At 33.4% G+C, this 22,291-nt stretch overlaps 4 protein-coding genes across 7 annotated transcripts in view; 3 read left to right on the top strand and 1 right to left on the bottom strand.

Annotated features, from left to right (window-relative positions):
• Window positions 1-9,205, bottom strand: part of LOC106465671 (TAR DNA-binding protein 43-like) — a 65,070-nt gene extending 55,865 nt beyond the window's left edge. The window contains exon 1 of the mRNA XM_013925905.2: window positions 8,831-9,205. Within this exon, the coding sequence (XP_013781359.2) occupies window positions 8,831-9,065 (235 nt within the window). The 5' untranslated portion in view covers window positions 9,066-9,205. The remainder of the gene's footprint in view (window positions 1-8,830) is intronic.
• A 42-nt stretch (window positions 9,206-9,247) lies between these two features.
• The window catches only part of LOC106465673 (lysophospholipid acyltransferase 5-like), a 103,780-nt gene continuing 90,736 nt past the window's right edge, over window positions 9,248-22,291 (top strand). For 2 of the 4 annotated variants that reach the window (XM_022393602.1, XM_013925908.2), the window contains exon 1: window positions 9,310-9,364. The gene's annotated coding sequence lies outside the window, so the exon portion shown is untranslated. Of the gene's footprint in view, window positions 9,365-9,402; window positions 9,526-22,291 lie in introns of those variants that run through there. The other 2 variants (XM_013925909.2, XM_022393599.1) reach the window with 2 other exon arrangements.
• Window positions 13,385-13,807, top strand: LOC106465670. The gene has a single exon (XM_013925904.1). It carries the CDS (start codon window positions 13,385-13,387, stop codon window positions 13,805-13,807), a length of 423 nt encoding a protein of 140 aa, XP_013781358.1.
• On the top strand, window positions 14,156-14,479 carry LOC106465669. The gene has a single exon (XM_013925903.1). It carries the CDS (start codon window positions 14,156-14,158, stop codon window positions 14,477-14,479), a length of 324 nt encoding a protein of 107 aa, XP_013781357.1.

Genomic DNA, 22,291 nt, shown 5'->3' with positions numbered 1-22,291 from the left:
CCGCCAGGATTTTGGGGGGTATATTGGCTCCTGAGCCCTGTACCTAATTAGTAAACCTTTGAAACTGCATTAACTTATTATGGACTATTTGTGTCACAAATCAAAATACACATTTGGAGGAGAACAACCTTAACAGTGTTATGAAAGAAAGGAATCTTGGTGTAGTGGTTGATCAGTCTCTTAAGCCATCCAAGCAGTGTGCTAGTGGTAGGGAAAAAGGGTTTTAGGTTGTATGTACAGAAATATTGAATACAAGTCTAAAGAGGTTATAACTTCATTGTATAGGTTACTGGTTAGGCCACAATTCAATACTCTGCCTCCAGATCCTCCCAACATTTCTGCAGTTTTAACACTCCAAATTCGTCTTAGTGCAATATCAGAATAATTTCTCTATCCAATTCCAACTTTATCATGAATTTAACAAATAATTAATCACGAGCGGGACAAAGGGGGATAAGCAAATCTCTGAACACCCCAGTTTAGGAAAGTTTTATTTCCTTTATAAACTGTAACAAATATTTTAATATATATTTTTTAAACATATGATGTCCTTTGAAGCAGAATTGAAACATAGCAATACAAAACAAATGTATCATCTTCACAATCCAAGCTCTGTTTCAAAAACACAAAAAGAAGATATGTTTGATTCATGAATGATATATTAAGCAAACCCTACAATTTTCATAGGTTTTAATATTTTCCTCATTCATTGAAAACAAGTTGATATACGTTCAAACTGGTTTATTATCTATCTCTAGTTTATTTTGTGAGTATTAAGTAATGTTAAAATACAGATGACTTGAATATACAAAGCAATTCTGACCTGGTTTTTACTTGACAGACATTATCACAAATATTTTAAAATATGTGTACGATATGTACTAAGTACAAAGTATTATACTAATCTAGGATTACTAAAATTCTTCTCAGACACTAAGATTCAATCATAAATAAATAAAATTAAAAACAATACTTTTTTTTCAGTTTATACAATAAAAATAATTTTATTTGAGAGGATTCACAGTCTCACATGTACTACACGTTTCGATGCTTCAACAAGTCATATTCATAAGACACGATGTTCTGTTAAAACATGTAGTATGTTTTCTGTATAAGTACTTTTACTTATTCTTATAATTTGTTGTTTGGTAATTTAGTATTACTATACTAATCTGTGCTACAGTGAAATTTACTACTTCCCTTTTACTCTAATGGGCTTTTACTTGAAGGCTCAGTCTTAGGACCTGTGCTCTTTTTGATTTACATCAATAACATAGATGGAGGAATAGTCAATAAATTACTCAAATTTGCAGATGATACTAAAGTCTCGGGTATTGCAAGCTGTGAAGAGGATGCTGTTGATTTACAAAGGGATTTAGATCATTTAGGGAGTTGGGCAAATAAATGACAGATGGTTTTTAATTGTAATAAATGCAAGGTAATGCATGTGGGCTATCATAATTTGAATTATAAGTATAATTTGGATGGGAATAAGCTTAACAGTGTTACAAAGGAAAAGGTATTGGTGTAATAGTTGATCAGTCTATAGCCATCCAAGCAGTTTGCTGTTGCCAGTGGTAGGACAAATAGGATTTTAGGTTGTATCTACAGAAATATTGAATACAAGTCTAAGGATGTCATAATTTCATTGTACAGGTCACTAGTTAGGCTACGTGTTTAGTCTTGGGCTCCTTACCTTAGGAAAGACATTGAATTGGAAAGGGTTCAGAGAAGAGTTACTAGAATGGTGCCTGGGATGGATGGGTTGTCATATGAGGAGAGGCTGAAATCTCTCAAATTGTTTTCTCTTGAAAAAGTAGAGTTAGGGGGGATCTGATTGAGGTGTTTAAAATTGTAAATGGAATTGATAGCATTGATGCATCATCTATTTTCATAATTAACAGTGAGAATAGTAAAACTAGGGGACACAAATATAAAATTTGGCAAGGTAGGAGTCATCTTCAGGTAAGTCAGTTTCATTTTTCTAACAGGGTGGTTGGCTTTTGAAATGGATTACCTTCAGATGTAAATTTAATTGAGTTTAAGATAAAGCTTGACAAGTATATGAATGATAAAGGCTGGCTTTAAATTTTTTTACAAATTATTTTAATTTAGTTTAGAGGATGGAACAGCTGAGATAAACCAGTAGGTCCCATGTTGCCCCAAAACATTATGTTATGTTAATGTTCAACAAAACAATTACATATTTTAATGTTTGTTAACCAAACTTTACTACTTTCTTTCTTTCAAACTCTTACCACAAAGTTCAACAAGTTACCTTTTAGTCTTTAAAACGACATTTTAAACTCAATCAAAAACAACAGCAGAGCAGTACTATACAGGTAGCTAACAATTTTTGAAAAGTCATAAATTATAAACACGATCCTTCTTTTGATTGAAAACGTAACCTATTTCAAATGATCTGCTTCCATGTCATTATTTTAAGATATTACTATATATAACAATGTTAGTTTTATAGTTCTAAATAATTTTTTATTGTAAGAAACTAAACAAAAATGAAGTAAAACAAACAATACAATCTACAGTACACTGAAATCCTGTTCAACAATCAAGTTTGATTTGTTTATCCACTATGTGTTTTTATTTCAAGTGTTCAAAGGTTATGATAATCTATTTCTTCTTTTGTTGCACGTGTTTCCTTCACGTGGACCATTAATACAAGAACAACACGTTCAAAACATAATTATAATATATGCTATGTTACTTTCGATAGATCAATTCATCATGTTAGGAAAATACATGGGTTAAAAAAATTGATTGAAAACAAAACTACAAAACACCATAACTAGAGTGCTTTCAAAAGGTGAACCTTTCTATCAGTAGTTTCAAAAGCGCTCAGGTTCTGGAGTTTCTTATTTTGATGGATGAAGATAGTCTGACTGTATTTTGTTAAAATCACCTTAAAAATAGAAAAGATTAAATATATGAATACTACAATACAATCTTAGAAATTTGAAACAGAGGTTAGATAAGATAAAACTGTATGACAAAATATTTATTGTCTTAGATTAAAACTGTTTAATTAATAAGGATATCTTTATTTTGTGGTGATTTTTATTTTTTCTCTATTGAGATTTTCAATATCATGTTCATAAAGATTGAGGGAGGGGTATTGTGTTCTTTAACAAGTGTAGGAACTTGTAGCAATACATATTACACACTGTTTATACGATAATAAAAGTTTCCCAGTTATACTAATCGGGCACTTCCTTTAATTATTTATAACTGTCAGTTGTTAACCAATGAGGAGCAATAAAGCTCATGTGGTTATTCAAACAATGAATAAGTAAACGATGTTGTTAATTTTTCAGAATTAGTTTGCTTATCCTACTTTCAAGCAGATATAAATACTGAGGTTGCTAGCAAGAGTATGTTTTTTAAGTGTTTGTTCATCTGAACTGAGTAAGTTTGAATGCTTTACACTTATTTCTAGTTTTCTACATTATTTCATAAGCACTTTTCCATACAAAACTATAGTGAAACTGACATCTTATTGGAAATTCATTCTTCTAGAGGTAACACAAAACCTTTTGAAAGTTGTAGTTTTGTAAATCTAGTTTTTATAGAGTTAGATTTAGTAGTGTCACTCTGTAAGTTATGAAACCCTCAACATTAGCTGTGACATTTGTTCAAGAACCAAAAGTATTTGAACATGAGTTTTTAAGGCATATCCCTTTATTTAGTGATAATTCACAGAGATTTTTTGAAACAAAGAAATTACCAGAACAAAATATCCATTTGGGGAAAACTTGCATCATCTGTTAAAATAAGAAATACTTCAGCTAATAGGAAAATGCTTTATGTGACCTGGAAGAGAAACCATAAAGGTGTTGTGGATTTATAAAGAAAACAAAATGACCAGAAACATACAGTTCAGGATGAAAAAGCCCATTCCCCAACTTCTGAGTTTCAAACCAGATACCAAACTACAAGTGAACATGCATCTGTGACTTACATTTTCCAGCTCAGACACACTGTTTAATCTTTTTTGCCAAAATACGTAAACAGAGCAAGAAAATGTTTTGAAATAAGAGACAACATGTCACACATAAGCCCACTTGTTACAACACAGAACAACAATGGATGTAAGTGCTCAAGGTCAGAGTGTTAAAAGTACTTCTTACGTGAGCAAAAAATATATTCCTTTTGGTTTCTCAAAGGAACCTTTAACATCGGAGATAGCTAGAAACCATATATTTTCTAAATCAAATAAATGTTCCAAACTAACAGCCAAATCACTACAACCTGGTGAAATATACTGCTTCTTTTATAATGCAAGGAGTAACAGAAATGACTGGCACTGTGATGGTATACAATGGGTCTAGAGGGGGGTAGACATATTCCATTGAAACTACCAAATTTGATAAAGGAATATCATGAAGCATGAAACTGTAAAAACTTTAAAAGACATTCTTACAGAGATACATCATATATGAATAATTGTGAAGCCTTTGTCCTTGCACATTATCTTGGTTCTAATATTTGTTTGGTGTCATACCCTCATGATAACAGACAGACCTATTTGGAAAAGCCACACATATGTACTCTAATATAACAACCATAAAGTGGAAAGCAAAGAAGGGCAAAAAAAAAACATACAGAAAACTTGTTTCAGAGCCAATTGCACAAGATTATATTAAAGTAACATAGCCAAGAGATCCTGAACAAGTAGTAAGAAATCACATTAAACTAGAAAACACAGAAGTGAAGAGTTTCACATGATGATGTTTATGCAAGCTATGAAGTGGATTGCACAATAAAAGACTATATATGGGATTATAATATTTTGCCTTGTTTTACAATTGTTTTGACTCTGATCAATTAGTAAAATAATTTATTACTACACTGGAGTCATATTTTAGAGTTTTAGCTAGCTATGACACAACATTTTGTCTAGGAGACTTTTATTTATCATGCTTGTTGTTTAAGAATGCTAGAATGGAGGAGCATTCCCACTTCATGACAAGGAAAATGAACAGTCACACAAATTGTTTTTCCAAGTCTTAACTGGTTGGTGGCCAACATTAAAAAAAAGTGTATATTGCATTTATCAGAGACAGAGAGCAGGCAATTGATAATGGTATAGGATTAGAGTTGCCTAAATCGAAGTTATTTCACTGCTGGAACCACATGCTTCAAAACCTGAAATTTTAGCTTTCTAAATACAGAAGGACAAAAGATGTGTATACAAATCATGTACTCCAACTACTGGATTTTGAAAGTAAAAATGTGTATGATTCTCTGTTTTCTAAGTTTAAAGTTAAGTGGAGCCTTGCATTTGTTGATTATATTGAAGCACACTTAGAAAAGACCCTCACAGAACATTCTTGTCGATGGGTTTTAGATGAACATGGGTTGTACTCTCCTACATCAGGAATTACAACAAACTGTGCAAAAATGTTCAACAGTGTCCTGAAAACAATGACTGAGCACAAGGAATTAAGACTGGAAGAACTACTGCTTAGTGTTTATTTTCTGTCTGTGTATTACCACTGTGAGATTTTGCATGGATTTTGTGGGACTGGTAGTTTATATCAAAGGAAGCATGAAGATTAGTTGAGGGAAGATTAAGTTGTTTTCCCAGGTGATCTTGTTAGCCCTGATAATAGTTTTTTAACTTACATTGCAAAATAAAAAATACTGAATGATAAATGTGCTATAGAAACCCAAAGGACTGGCCCAATGGATTGTAAAAAATTGATGTATTGCTCTTCAGTCCATTAAAGTGCTTTATGGTAAAGTACAAGAATTTTCCAATGAAATTCAAACTGCACAATTGTATCATGTAGAAAAGAGTATGTGCCCATCAACAAGATCTTGTTATCACATAGTAGCAGCTAACATGTCTCCAAATTCTCTAAAACATTGTAACTTAGTCAACCGAAAAGAAAATTGTGGAAGAGAAACAAAGCCAGTAGAAAGATGTCATGTGTAAAGGAGAACATACATATGAGTACACCACCAGATTCAATAGAAGCTAGTCTCATACTCAGTTGTCAGATCATGAAGAAACTGTAGACGATCCTAATTCACAAACATATAGAGACAAAGACAAAAAAGTTAATTAAATTGCAAACTGAAACTTGTGCCTGTGAACTTATCACACTTTCTGGTAATTCTGAAGGGAAGAACACTAAGAAATTTTACCAAGGAATAATCCAACCAAGACTGAATTCTACAAGAAAAATGTTTGAAATGAATTTAAATAAAAAGGTTCAGATTTTCCCCCAAAATATGGAATTCCCAACCATAAATAGTGACTCTTGTCATCCTATTAAACAAGTTGTTAAAATTGATGTTTTCATTGAAGATTTGAATTCATTGCAACCAGGAGAATGGGTAACTGATAATGTGATTGATGCTTTTCTTACTAGTGTGCCCAATTCAACTGAATACATTAAACAATTTGTCAATATTTTGTCTGCTTCATGCAATGGCTTCAATGTGGATAGAAAACTATTGGTTTTCTGAAAAGGGTAGAAAAAAATCATTCACTCTGATCTTCTTCTCATCCAAGTTAATGTGAAAGCATGTCACTGGATTTTGTGTCTGGCAATTTAAAAAATGGAAACAATAATTTGCTTAGATTCTATGCACAGGAAGCACATGCAACTGTTTAATCTAATTTTTACATTTTTCTCATCCATTCATCAGTCCCATGGAAAATTTTTGATTATGGAAGATTGGCAGTTTCTTGCTCCTATTGACATTCCTCATCAAAAAAAATTATTTTGATTGTGGCATTTTTGTTTGTTTCTATGCATGGATCCAGTGTACAGGTAGCCACTCTCCTTATGATATATCACAGTCACAATTTATTTGAGCCTGGATAGCCTACAAAATTCTTAACCATCCAGATATGTAGTCTTAAGATAAACAAGCAAGTTTGTTTCAAATTACTGACACCAGAGAGAGAAAGGGATATGTGAATTCCATCAACAAGATTAAGAATCTCAAGGAAATCCCCAAGTAAAACTGAAGAAACACTTTCATTTATTATCTCTCTTTTGAAAAGCTTTTTAAAGAGAAATTCAAACAGTGCTATGCAAACAATTTCTGTAAACACCTTCCACCTTCTGGTATTTTGTGAAGGGGAATGTAAGGACTAGGATTACATAGTATATCTTGTAGAGAATTTTAAACTACCTAAAACCTATATTTGTCTAAGGTGCAGAAGTATCTAATTTTCATTTGTCACTGTAAAAGTAGAATTTTAAGTCCTATACCTTCTATAGGGAGGTTCTAATGTAGAGATATCAGCTGATCTATCATTGGAGGTTACTAGCTACTTCTACATTCTTGTACTGGGCAGCATTACAGTTGTAATGAGCAGATGCAAGTACAAACTTTGACTAATGAAATTCACATGATATTCATTGATTGATTTTGGCAAAACAGAATTTTTGTCATGTGATAAAGTGTTTACTACTTTTTAAACACCTGTGCATGATTCATGACATAAAGACTACTTCATAAGTGGATGAAGCTTCAAATATTGGCATACTAGGTTATCATAGTATTAAATGATTAATTTCAGCACTACAGACTGTTTGTGACAAGAAGTATTATATATCATGGAATAGAGCATTACATTACCTCCACAAATGTGTTTTTTGATTTGTGACACAAAGAATCCTAAATAAGTCAATGCAGTTTCAAAGATTGACAAATGAGGTGTAATTAGTATTCAGTGTTGAATATGTTATATAACATTGAATAGAGCATTTAATAACCTCCACAAATGGATGTTTTGATTTGTGCCACAAAGAGTCTGTAATAAGTTAATGCAGTTTCAAAGATTTGCTAATTAGATTTATTTAGTAATCAATGTCAAATAACAGTATTACAGATTGTTTGTGTCAAGAAGTGCTATATACCATGGAAATAAGCATTTAGTGTCCTTCACAAATGTGTGTTTTTATTTGCGACACAAAGAATCCATAATAAGTTAATGCAGTTTCAAAGATTAACTTTTTTATATTAATATTGGAACACTTGGCATATTAATGCACACTGTAGATTCAAATAATTTCAAATGTATTTGTACAAAGCTTATGAAGGCCTCACATTTTCTAGTGCAATAAAAAAAAAATTATATCCCTCATCAGTAAGATTTTTAATATTTCTGAACCATTATTTTTCTAAGGATTACTTTTAACACTGTCTTTTGAGAAATTTGGATATTATTGTTTTGGAGATCTGATGGTTCCATGTTTTACTTTGCTCAATCGTGAAAGGTTACAGTAACACTGTCATTGACAAAGTACAAAAAACTTTAAAATGAAGAGTATACTTTACATTAATAAGGGATTAATAATGATATTGTAGAATTTCAGCCAAGTAGTGTTATATGGTATTTGTAGCTTAATTCTAAATGCTATTTTTTAGGAGTTTAATATTCTGCTTTTTTTACCTATTTTACAGAAACTGGGAAAGCTTTTGACTTTTTGAGCGAATTTGCTTTGGTTCTGAACACCGTTTGGTGTTTTACTTACTGCCTATATAAGTATAAGTATTGAGAAAATTAATGAATCATTATCTCCCGTGAAAAAAGGAATGATATTTGCAACTTCCAATCCTCTGGCACTAGTGCATATTCAAGAAGTTGTTGAAGGAATTATTCGTGTATGTATGTTCTTAATCTTATGAAGTTTAAGGCCTATAGGCTATATAAAAAGTGACACTAATAATTACAATTTGTAAAACTTGTTCGTTTGAAAAATTGAAGGTTTGCTTAGGCCTAACGACAGTACAATTGTTTTGCAGTAGACCCAAAAACTGAATATCGATAGACACGAATACTAATTACCTTTTGGAAATACGCAAATGTACACTTGATTTCCCCACCCATCACTGGACGGGTGAAACCTTCCCTCTACAAGTCGTACCCCACGCATTGCACCAGTGTCAGTATTCCGAAATTTCAATCCACATGTTCCCGGAAATTGAGCTGACAAAGTTGTTAAAAGTAGTGTACCATCATCTTCACACGGCAATTCGATTGGTTCATCATTTTCGTCTTCCGATACATGTATGTAACTCATAGTTTCAATTTGCTATACGTTACAAACAAACGTATCTTATCACAATAATTATTCACAACCTTTATCCCCGCAACAACACTACTTACTACCACTACCAGACAAAGCTTCTTACAGACTTATTCCTGAATGTTATTGAGAACTATAGTATATAATTTAATCTCGGCTTACGTGCTAACTCTCGAGAGTTTTATCGCCATCTTGTGGCATTTTATTTTATAAGGAAAATCAGTTGATGCTAAAGACCATAAGGTATTTGCAAAGCATTTTGGGTGATAAAACTAAAAGGTTTTGTAGAGGTGGTAAGCTTTAACATTTATGTTTTTGAGAATTATGCAACTATGAAATTATTAGATGGATTTGCTTGTAAAGTATTACCCGCAAAGTTTGTGTTAAATTTAATGTAAGATGTGAACATGCTTATCGCAGCGCAGGTTTTGTTTTACATCAAGTTCAAATCCAAGTACAAAGTACAACTTGAATAGTTGAAATAACTTAATTATTGGTAATAAGGTTATGTGGTTAGGCTTGAACTAGTTGCAGTTGAAAAGCAAGCATTAATAATAGTTATATCAGTAGTAATATTGTGTACTTTAAAGTTAATACTGGTAGAATCTCATTTAGGCTATTGTGTTTAGAGACTTTTAAGATACTTAAAATTGTTTTTCTTGAGAAAATAAGGGTTAGAGTGGATCTGATTGAAGTGCTAAAAATTATATAATTATATATATGTATCATCTTTTTTTGTGTGTTTAATGGTAAGAGTGGTAGGAATAAGAGACTTTAATTTAAAATTTGGCAGGGTAGAACTACTAGTAGAAGTTGTCTACAAATTAGGCAGTTTTGTTTTTTGAAAAGGTTGGCCAGCCTTTGGAATAGATTACCTTCAGATGTGATAGGTGCAAAAGAATTAGGAGAGTTAAAGATAGTACTTATTAAATACTTTGGTAATAATGCTTGGAGATGGCTTGTATATTTACTGTTATGTTAAACTTATATTAAAGTTTTTTTCATTACCCATTCAAGTCAACTCCAAGCATATTATTAATCTCAAAATGAGTTCCTCGTCATTGATTTGAAATACTTGGGTAGTCGGGTATGGATATTGGCAGATGGGTGTTGATGAAGTGAATGGGACAGTGATGGGCCAAGGGGCCCTTGTTATTCCTCAAGTATTATGTTAAAATTTTAAAAAAGTATATAAATGATATAATATTTTAAAAATTTTTAGTGAGCATACATAAATGTAAGCTTTAAAAGAGTTATCGTACTATGTATTATTGTTGGTTATGTGTGTTATTAACATGTGAAAATTATATTCTATAGCTAAAACTTAAGTTAAAATAGTAAAACTTTAAACTTTATTTTGTAATGGATAGAGGGGAAAATAACAAACAACAAAACCATTTGGTCCTTCCTCTCACTCTTGAGAACAATAAAAAATTTATACCCAACCTTTATTTTCTGGAAATCATAGATTCCTTTATTAAACTTTTATAAAATGTCATCTTCCACTATTGCTGATGGCAACTCATTCCATAAGCCAGTTACCCTGTTAGTAAAGTAAAACTGACTTATCTGAAACTTAGCTTGTCTTTTTCCAAATATTTAACTGATACCTTCTCGTACTTGTTTGATTATAAGAATATATCACAAAATAATAAAGAATAAACGGCTTTATCACCTCCATCTCTGAACAATCTTGTAAACTGCAATAAGACCACCTCTTACCATTCATTCCTCAAGAGATATTAACCTTTCCCTTTAAGATAATCTTTTTGTGCTCAAAGTCATCAATATCCCTTTATTGAACCCCTTTCCAATAAGTCAGTAACCTTAGATAAAGACTAAAGCTGTATTCTATATTCTAAATGAGGCTTAATTAGTGATTTGTGTGAAATAGAATTACTTGTCCCAAGGCCCGCTGACAGGGGGGGTGGGGCAACTGCCCAGAGGGCCCGGGCAAATGAAACCTGGTTATGCCGTAAAGCCTGCAAAGCATCTGTAGGCTATATCTTCATTTAATGATAACCATAGTTTTTGGCTTTTCTTTGCATATAGACGCTTCATACATTAAGAACAACTGAAATAATAATTTGAGTAATAATTAATATGTATTTGTTACTTTATAGATTTAATAAATATTTGTTGTTACTTTATTAACATTTCTACGCTTATACTGTGAGGTAAAAACGGCTGCTGCTATGATTTTGTCTGGTTAATGAGCTTGTTGCTATCCTAATTTAGGATCTTCTTTTTAATATATTATGGAAAATGTTAAAAAAGAGAGAGAGAAAGGGGGCCCGGCTAGGATGTTTGCTCCGGCGCCTGTGCTGGCTCTCGACGTTCCTGGGCATTTGGATAACATGCTATTATATATTTTACACTTAATTTTCTATTATTATACAGCGGACTAAAATATTATTTATTTACTAATTTCTTTTCCTCACTAAAAGGTAAATTTGGTGAAAAAGAGATTATGTAGAGGCTTAATCTATTCTTTCATTCACTATTTTAGCTGCGATGGACTAATTTCGCTGAATTCACGGTTTATATGTAATGCTTGGAAGAGCCAAGTAAATAAAGTAGGCCTTTAATCATCACTGCATCATCTTTTCATTGGTTAAATTTCAAAGAAAAGAAATTGTTAAATAAATTTATAAACTTATCATTTATCAACAAAATCGATTTACACTCGGCAAAGGATAAGACTTTAGCATTTCAACATGCAACATTATCTGTGCATATTGACCAGTATGAAAATTTTGCAATGATTTACCTTTAATGTCTTTGTTACAGCTTTTTTTTATTCAAATTTAAAATTCTTTATTAGCCTCATACATATGTAATTTTTACCTTGTGAAAATATATTATGTAGTACGTTTTTCTTAAAGTTTATTACAGGTGCATTTGTGTGAAATTGTACAAACGGAGTGATTTCTATATATTCGAGTATGTAAATTCCATACTATGAACTTGGATTTTTGCATACAAATATTGCGCGCCATCTTAGATTTCATTATGTGTCGAACGGTTCCATGGAGAATTTAGGAATCATGCTGATGTTAAATACCGCTATTTAGTGAGATGTAGGGCAAAAAATGAGTCACAGGAAAGCTTTGCTTACTAAATAAAGTCATTTGCCACATCTTTAAATATCTAAAAAAATTATTCGGATAAAGCTTTTCGATTACATCGCCATGGTTATGAAACATGGCAGTGGTATAAGAACTCACTAAGCCTACCTTTACTTTTGAGTAATTTGGATGAACAACTCGAATATAAAAAATATTATGTAATCAATATGTCAATAAATACACCCTAAAATTCAATTAAATTTGCTACTAGTAATAGAGCACTCCCCAATGACTGGAATGATGCATCCACAACTATACCGTTATCCTTTACTTCATTCATACTATTGAATGGATTCCCATCCATGCTAAACTTGTGATTGAAGTTATAACCCAAATGTATACGTCACACTTATATTTGCCAAGAGTATGATATCATCAGCAAACTTTACTAATTTACCAGTTTTACATTTATGCTCCTATCAATATCATTAATGTAAGTAATAAAAATAAGAGACCCAAGCACTAACTTCTGACATACCACAAGTAAAAAGGGTTTAATTTGACTGGACTCCTTAAATATTGTTTTGCTTGCTCTTACAGTCTCACCTAGCCACTCAATAAATCAAGTAGCTAGATTTTTATTCTCCAATTCCTCCTAAAGTGTCTTTAGAGCTAATCCTCTGTGTGGCACCTTATCAAAAGGTTGTTGAAAAAATCCAAGTGTACCAAGTCTACACCCTTTCCATGATAGAGTACTAAAATAAGGGGGAGGAGTTGCTTTACGTGTAAAATGTGAGTTACATCCTGTTAAAGTTGAGGATATCAATGATAACAGTAAGGTTAAATGTATTTGGGTTTCTTTCAGTGGATATAGGATAGAAGGCTTTTCTAAAGTTGGAATTTGTTACAGATAAAAACTGATGAAATTATTGAGAAATTTTACAGTGAGATTAAGATTTCAGTTACAGAACCGGATGAAATACCAGCAGAAGTGTGGAAATGTTTGGGAGATGATGGAGTCGAGGTGCTGTGGGATCTGTTGAGGAAGGTTTACGAGGAGGAGAAGATACCAGATGAGTGGAGAGATAGCGTGATCATACAATATACAAAGAAAAGGGTGACATCCAAAAGTGCAGGAACTATTGGGGTATTAAGTTGATGTCACACACAATGAAAATATAGGAAAGAGTAGTAGAAGGAAGGATAAGACAAGAAACAGAGATTGGTGAACAGCAGTTTGGATTTATGCCTGGGAGAGGGACAACGGATGCCATCTTTGTTGTCAGGCAGATGTTAGAAAAGTATGGTGAAAAACAGAAAAAGCTACATCTGGTCTTTATAGATCTGGAAAAGGCATATGACAGAGTACCGAGAGAGGAAGTGTGGAGATGCCTGAGAGAAAAGAGAGTGTCTGAAAAGTATGTGAAGTTGGTGAAGGATATGTATGAGGGAGCGAGGACGCAAGTAAGAACCAGTGTCGGGCTGATGGAGAAGTTCACAGTAACAGTTGGACTTCACCAAGGCTCTTCTCTAAGCCTGTATATCTTCGACGTGATAATGGATGTGCTGGGCCAAGGGATCGTTGAACTGGCACCTTGGGACATGTTATTTGCAGATGACATAGTCCTCATAGATACCAAGGGAGTAGAGCAGAAATTGGAGAGATGAAGGAGAGAGGACTTAAGGTCAGTAGAGAGAAGACGAAATATATGGTTTTTAATGGAGAAGAGGAAATGGGGGATGTTACTTTACTTAACGATAAACTTAAAAGGGTAAACACCTTTAAGTATCTTGGGTCTTATGTGGCACACTTGACTCTGAAGTAAGCCATAGAATCCAGTCGGTATGGAGAAATTGGAAAAATGCGTCGGGAGTGCTATGCGACAATAAGATCAGCGCAAGGGTGAAAGGAAAGGTCTATAAAACTGTTGTGAGACCTGCGATGATGTACGGAGAGCGGAAGCCTGGCCCATCAAAAAGGCTCAAGAGAAGAAATTAGAGGTAGCCGAGACGAAAATGTTGAGATGGGTGTGTGGAGTGACAAGGCTTGATAGGATTAGAAACGAGAGGATTCGAGGAACAACTAAAGTGGTGGAAATATCGAAGAAAGTTCAGGAGAGAAGATTGCAGTGGTATGGGCACGTGATGAGGAGGGAAGATGATTATATAGGTAAGAGGGTTTTGGATATGGAGGTGGAGGGGAGAAGGAAGAGAGGAAGACCAAGGAGAAGATGGAAGGATTGCGTGGATGGAGATATTAGAGAGAAAGGCCTTGTTGGGGACGAATACAAAGACCGAGGAGAGTGGAAACGTGCTGTCAAAAATAGAGACCCCGTATAGATACAGGAAAAGCTATAGAAGAAGAATTAAGATTTCAGCTGTTGATAATGTTATAATTATGAGTGATTTTAATTTCTGCATATTCGTGAACGTTACAAAATTTTAATAGTCAAACCATGATGGATACAGGTTGTTAGAAACCATTAAAATGGAAACCAACTAGGAACAATGTTATTTAAAATTTATTGTTAGCTTCCAATACGGAAATGGTTGAGAGGGTTGAGATTTGGAAACATCTGAGTGCAGGTGATCATGGCTCAACTAGGTTTGATGTTTTACTGCATATGGAGATCAGGAATAGTAAGGTTTTGGGTATAAATTTCAAAGTAAATTCTGATGGGATGTGAAAAGAATTATCTCATGTGAATTAAGCAATTGAATTATTTGGAGATACTTATGAAATGTGAACATTTTTTTTTAAAATAAGTCTTTAAACAGATAAACTTTTACAAAATTAAGTAATTTACAGATTGATCTTATCTGACTGACTTCAGGCCTCAGAGTTTGTATGAGCAAGCTCTATTTAACTCTTTCGAGACAGGTCACAGGTGAAAGGCCATGTCATCTCATTTGTTGACTTGCATTCAAAATTTTATTGAACTACTATTTCATGAATTTATGTCAATAAGTTTGGTACCAAACTGTAGATTGTAATTCATAATTTACATTACTCAGTTTGTTAATTTAAAAGTAAATATTAAAAAAAAACAGATAAACGTAAATTTTTATGTGTCACATGGTATGTTGAATGCAGCACTGGTTCAAATTAAATGTTTGTGAAGTCAAAATAGTAAGTCTATAGTTTCATACACATTAGAAACTCAAATTAGAAACTCATTGTAACTTCTGTATTGTTAGCCAGGTATGGGTGAAAGGTCAATATAATAAAAATAATAAATGTATAATGTTATGAGATTTTAGCTATTTTGTCTAAACATTTATGTTTTCGTGTTATAATTTGTGTTCATGAAAGAGGCATATTTTATGTTCATTTTCTAATTTTTTATGGTGATTGCAAGATCGGTCAAATTTACTGATCCCATACAGAGATTAATTACTGAAAATAACACATAAAATATAAAGTTTTTCTTAAAAAATGTTTGATAATTATCTGGACATTATAAAGATTTTGCATGTGAAATTTCAAAATTTTATGATGCATAAAAGTATTTTTAATCTTAAAATGAAAATTACTTTGCATGAAAGATAGGCAAGATGTGAAAAGAAAAAAGGCATGAGAGAAACATTGCTTTACAAACCTTATGAATTTATGAAAAAGATTAAATATTTTGCTTATGAAAGCATTGTAATGTTTAACAAAATTTGGCAGCTTATCAGTTTATTCGCTTACTGATTTAAAAGTTATAGCATGAAAAATATAACAAGCAAAAAATGGTTACGAGGTCAGTCCCAGGGACTGAGCCTAGGTTGAAAGAGTTAATGTGCAAGCTCTGTTCATTATTGACTTTCTACATTCTTAAACCAATTACAATGGACTATTACATCACATTTAGCAAGGGCATGTTCAGGTAAACTCATCTGAGTAGGGGTCCTGAAATTCAAATGTTATTTTATAGGAGTTAAGTTTCTTTTAATGGACCCTATATAACCTTGCTAACAGCAGGGACATTAAATTTATACACTATATTTTATGACATTAACACTGGATAAAAAACATCGTTGGTGACAATTAGGTTTAAAAACACACACTTTAACTGTATCTACTGGTATACCCTTCAGAGTATATAATGACTGCAGGATATTTCTTCAGAACTTCGAATGTAGAGGGTATACTTATTTAAATACTTACTAAGTGTTCTATCTATGATGTAAATTGGAAAACTGTTTTTAAACAAGAATTCTTTGATGTCATTGAACTCTATGTACAGCTTCATAAGTGCTATAGATGTTGTATGTATGACAAAACTGTATTTTAACCAGGTTTTCTTTTAAAATATTTGGTATAAAACTAGTAAAATTGAAATTGGTGATTATGAAATGGCTGGATTACTAAATTCTACTTTTTCTATAGTTCTAACTAATGAAGATTTATGTAATATTTTTTATGATATTAAAATAAACAGCTTTTTAAAGCACAAATTATATAAAAAATACTAACTAAAATAAATTTACAAAATATACAGCTAATTACCCAACTAGTGTCTATGTACCACAAATATCATTTTCACAGTATACCCTTGTAGGTAACACAAAATACTTCATGACTTGCGCATACCTCATCCTGAACAGTTGCTGGATGGAAACGAAATTGAACAAGATGATTATGTTAATTCTGAGCATGTTGAAAAACTGGAAAGTTTAAAGAATAATAAGTTCTGATAAGGTGCGTTACTTCTTCTAACATACATACATACCTATTCTAGTTTATTGCTGCCCTCTATTTGCAAATTGTTTTGCATGACACAAGCCTTTCACTCCCATGCACCTCTCAATTCACATGGTTTAACTGATTCTCGCATGCAAATTATCATAGAACAAACCTCCAGTAATAGGTGTGCCACGCACCCACGTGACTCGTGACTCCCTCTATGCTATCCTACCTAACTATCACTTCTAGTTTGGCAGAGCTTGTGTTCAGACATTTAGTTTATGATCTCTTCAAGTGTTCTTTTTTGTACCTTCGTATAAATTTCGATAAATAGTGATATTTGTAACTTATTCTGGTATATTGTTAACTATATTGTTTTTTCTTAAAAATATCAAATCTCATACATATTTTATTGTCAATACACACTTGCTTAATTTTACAATATAATGTGTATTTCATTTTCGTTATTTATTTTTTATACTTCGTCATATTAACTTTATTTGTGTGGACCCCCTGGAACTGGGGTCTGCACAAACTTCTCCCAATATTGTACATATTAATGTTAGTTTAGTGGTATACTTGGTCCTGCACAGTCTGATTAGGCTTAACAAGTGTAATTGTTAGTTTACCTGTAGTTCATTTTATGGGTAAATCAATAATTAGGTTAAATATTTTCTTTTCTTCAACACATAACATCTTGTACATATGTTTATTTCACTACACACTTACTTATATTTATATTATATTGACTATTTCATTTTCATAATTCCTAATAATTTATACTTCTTACAATTAGTTTAGTTTGTGAAGATCACAGGGTCTAATTGTTCCTTCTTGGCCAGCATAGATCTGATTTTATTTGCTGTTTCGGTTCGATACTTTCTTCTTGTTCTTGAATGATTTTACTAACATGTGCTCTGGGGGCTCATGTGGAATATACTTTTCATCATTTTGTATCTTGCCGTCTTCCACCTTTATTCTCAGTTGGATTCGGATGACCTTCCCTGTCTGGTACATGCTCTGGGTTGCTTCATTACTTTCAAAGCTTGTTTTCATTGACTCCGTTTCTCACAATTTCATTCCCTTGCACCACTCTGTCCTGGATTTTTTTTTCCCTTGGATTACCCATTGGATCTGGCTTGCTTTATTTCAACTGACTTTTTATTTCTTGTCTCCTTCTTCCTGATTGAGCACTGGGACTACGCATCATACATTCATCTCCCATTATCTGCTTTGGGTAGCTGATTCTTCCTCTTCAGGGTACCGTCTTCCACCTGTCACCATCCTTTACTTTTCAGTGAGACTGTAACTGGGTAAGTTTCTTTCTTTTGTTATATCTGTATATTATTTTGCAAGGGCCTGTCCCATGTTTTAACCATGATCCTGCTCTGTTGCGAGTGGTGCCTGTCCAGGTGTACTTTGATTACTTAGAATTGTACTAAAACTTACACTTTAAGGCCATGTTGACTTCACTTTCATAATTTCCATGGCCACAAAATGCACACTGTTCATTACAATCACATAAATTAGTGATGGGGTGTTCCACAAGATCGCTCGTTGCTTTATAAATATGCCCATTCCAGACCATACTAACCCAGGGACTTCGTGGTTAAAGCAGAAGGGGTTGATGCCCATCCCTGCCATTCCTTATATTGAATAAATTAGGTTTGGTCTGCTTTTCAAAATATGGTTTCATGGTCACCAATTGCATTGTCTCTGGTGTGAATGTTCAATTGGACTCTCCACCACATTTTTCTCCCCCGTTTCTTCCAGTGGAGTAAGGAGAGTCCTTACCACTTTCCAGTTCGAAGCCGCTGAGGTGGTGGACCATGGAAGTATCCTCCAGAATTAGAGATATACAATATAAACAATAAAGTTGAGAATAGGGTGGTGGTGTTTTGTTGATGTAGATGACAAGATGTCCTCCAAATTGATGCTCTATATCTGCACAAGTTTGTTCGAAGGGATGTTGTAGCTTTGGAGTGCATCGTCATAATGATTGCGATCCTTCATTCTACCCCCACAAGGAAGTCGGTTACCAGCAGTTTAGTTTTAGATTTAGAGTTGAACTAAACATATTGTCCACTCTCATGTTGTGTCAGTTGGGATCCTTCATTCTACCCCCGCATGTATGTCAGTTCCCACTGGTTGAGTTTTGGATTTAGAGCTGAACCAATTGAGGTGATGTACTCACACATGTTGTGTGATGGCATAAGTGCAGTTCACACCTTTGAATGGGATCCGTCATCCTACTCTTACATGGATGTCTTTTCCCAGCAGTTGAGTTGTGGATTTAAAGCTAAATCAATCAACATAAGTCCTCACACATGTGTTCAGTGTGTCCCTGGTCCCTCACTCAATTTGCATCAAGTGCACTACCCCAGTATTGTGGGTGCACTTATTGGTTGCTCATCTTCTTCCTCTTGCACTACTCTTCAATGTCTTTATGCAGAGGATGTTACTGCATTTGAGATGGTTCTGGACTGTTTGATTTGAGTGGAATATATATGTATGTTATTTCCCTCTTCTCAGGTGTGCCCTGTTCACAGATTGGTTGTGGGATTTCTCCATCTGATTGGCTGAACTTAAGGTGAAAACGGTATGATCCTCTTTCCTACTCCTGCATGGATGTTGGTTCCTGATGGTCGAGTTTGGATGCAGTTGACTTGTCATGTATGGTCCTTTGTGCCCAAACCACTCTCATGTTGGGGCACATCCTTTATTTTACCCACATTCTGTTCATCAGGGAGATAATTATAATGTATTGTAGATAGGATCACTGTCCAACCATTTTCTTTCTCATAGGGATATGCTTCTCACAATTTTCTGTCCAGATCTGTCACATCTGTGTGTGAGTATACCTGGAACAGAAGTGGTGCTGTCTCCCACTGTAATGAATTTGTTGTAATATATTTATTTTAATGTCAACTTCTGTTTGGATTGAGTGTATATTTAAAAACGTGTCTAGCTTATAGTGTTAGATATGTATTGCGAAACCCCCGCCTATTCTCCAAAGTTGTTGAAGATTCTCTAGAGTAAGAATCAACAATGTATGTATATACTTAAATGTTTAAATGTAGCTCAGTAGAAAACGTTCCCACAGCTATGAATATAACCAACGCAATGCGCCAAAGTGTGTGTCTATTAGTAGTTCGCTATAATCAGTGTGCTATAAACTTTTAAAGCTATAACGGATATTTATATAATGCTTATCAATCGGAAAACTTAAGATATTTCACCAGGAATATTTATAAATTTCGAGCGTTACAAATCGTTTAACTTCAGTGGATTTTCTTTGGACATTAGCATCTTTACGAAAACATTTCCTAACTTCAATGGACCAAAAATTCAGCATGTGTGGCAAAGGACAAAGATAGCTAGCTTCTCGGCCAATCGTATCTACGTCGACTTGAAATTAACTCACTCATCGTGAACCCTTTATATTGCTTGTAAATTTGTGAAACTTTTGTTTATAAATCTTTGTTTGTAATAGTTATTATTGTAAATTGTATTGTTGTGCATATATTAAAATGTACTTGTGTTAAAAACAAAGGCCCACCAGTGGTACAGCGGCATGTCTGCGGACTTACAAGGCTAGAAACCGGGTTTCGATACTCGTGGTGGGCAGAGCACAGATAGCCCATTGTGTAGCTTTGTGCTTAACTTCAAACAAACATTAAAAACAAAGACGGTGTATGAATTTTGTTGGCAAACATTGTAAATTGACTAATATATCGGCATATATTTAAATACTAAATCCAAAGTACAATTTAACTAATAAATTTAAATTATCGGTTAACTCGGCTTCGGACTATTCGAAATTCTAATACATAACACCCACGTATAATCCTTTATTAGAGGCTCCCCTCATTAGGGTGTCCTTCGGACACTTTTGAAGGATCCTTCTTCTTTCTCACTCACATTGGTCCCTCCATCTATTCAATGTGGTATTCTAATTATGTATGTGAACAGAAGTAAGGTATCTTGTCAGAAGTTATAATTTTCTTACACTGAAAATGTATTTCCAACAGGTACTTACTTTTGCTCACACTTCTCACCCTTCCTCTGGTGCTTACATTTCTGCCTAAACTTGAAGTGATAGTTAAGTAGAATAGCATAGAAGGAGTCACTTGGGTGTATGGCACTACTATTGGTGGAGGTTTGTAACATGATAATTTGCCTGCAAGAATCAATTAAACCATGTGAATTGGGAGTGAAAGCTTGGGGCATGCATAAACATTTTTGCAAATAGAGGGCATTATTGAATGAGAATAGCTATGTGAGTGGAAGTAAGTTCATGGTCGAAAATAAATTTTCAGTGTAGTAAAATTATAACCTTCTTGGCCCAGATAATATTTTCCTAAGGGTTTTGAATGAGGTTGAGGATTGGCTATGTGAGCCATTTAGTAATATTTATTCTAATTCCTTGAATAGTTGGGAAGTGCCTAAAGATTTGAAGTGGGTTGATGTTACCCCTGTTTTCATGGAAGGTGATAAAAATTATCTAGGTATTTAAGTATACATTTGTTAGTCTAACATCAATGGTGGGAAAAGTGTAAGAAAAGATACTTTGCAAATTCATTAAACAAAATTTAAAGTTTTGTAGGATAATCAACATAGTTTTACTATTGGGAAATCTTGCTTTGCTTATTTTTACAATATTTGAAGAGGTTGCTTTTTACGTAGATGAGGGTAATGGTGTAATTTGGTATATTTTGATTTTCAGAAAAATTTTCACAAGGTGCCACATAAAAAGCTTGTTAAAACATTTATTTATAGGTCGGAGGAAAAGTTGGCTTTATAGGTTGATAAATGGCCTAGAGCAAGGAAAGGAGAGGGTTGTTATAAATGGAGTTCAATGAATTTAGATGAATTTCATTATTGGAGGGGAGTACTTCAGGACTTAGTGTTGGGATCTTTGCCCTTTTTGATTTACATCAATGTCATAGATAAATGAATGGTCAATAAATTGCTTAAATTTGCTGATTATGTGAAAGCCTTGGGTGTTGCTGGCTATGAGGAAGATGCTGCTACTGTTCATAAAGATGAAGATTATTTGGTAAGTTGGGCAAGTCTATGGCAGATGGCTCTTAATTATAGATATATTTATCACAATTTCAATTATAAGTGTAATTTTGATGGGGATAACCTCAACAGTATCATGGACAGAAAAGACCTTGGGGGTTTCAGTTGATCCAAGCAGTGTATTGTTGCTAGTGATGAGGCAAATAGGTTTTTAAGTTGTATTTATTGAAATATTTAATATAAATCTAAAGAGGTTATAATTTTATTTCATAGGTCACTGGTTAAGTCTTATTTGGAATATTGTGTTCAGTTTTGGCTCCTTATGTTAAGGATATTGAATTGTTGGAATGAGTTCAAAGGAAGGCTACTAGCATGATATTAGTATATTTTTAATGTGATTTATGTAAATAGCTTACTTTGACCAGAAGTTAATATAAATAGTTTTCTTATTTTTTATT

Source organism: Limulus polyphemus, unplaced genomic scaffold, assembly GCF_000517525.1.
Source record: "Limulus polyphemus unplaced genomic scaffold, Limulus_polyphemus-2.1.2 Scaffold2017, whole genome shotgun sequence".
In the NCBI taxonomy this organism is placed as follows: domain Eukaryota; kingdom Metazoa; phylum Arthropoda; class Merostomata; order Xiphosura; family Limulidae; genus Limulus; species Limulus polyphemus.
The sequence above is the reverse complement of the archived record's forward strand: the minus strand, read 5'-3'. Positions and strand labels throughout refer to the sequence as shown.

Coding starts and splice junctions, on each gene's coding strand:
- LOC106465670 (XM_013925904.1), top strand. CDS start 13,385: ATGCCTGGGAGAGGGACAACGGATGCCATCTTTGTTGTCAGGCAGATG.
- LOC106465669 (XM_013925903.1), top strand. CDS start 14,156: ATGTTGAGATGGGTGTGTGGAGTGACAAGGCTTGATAGGATTAGAAAC.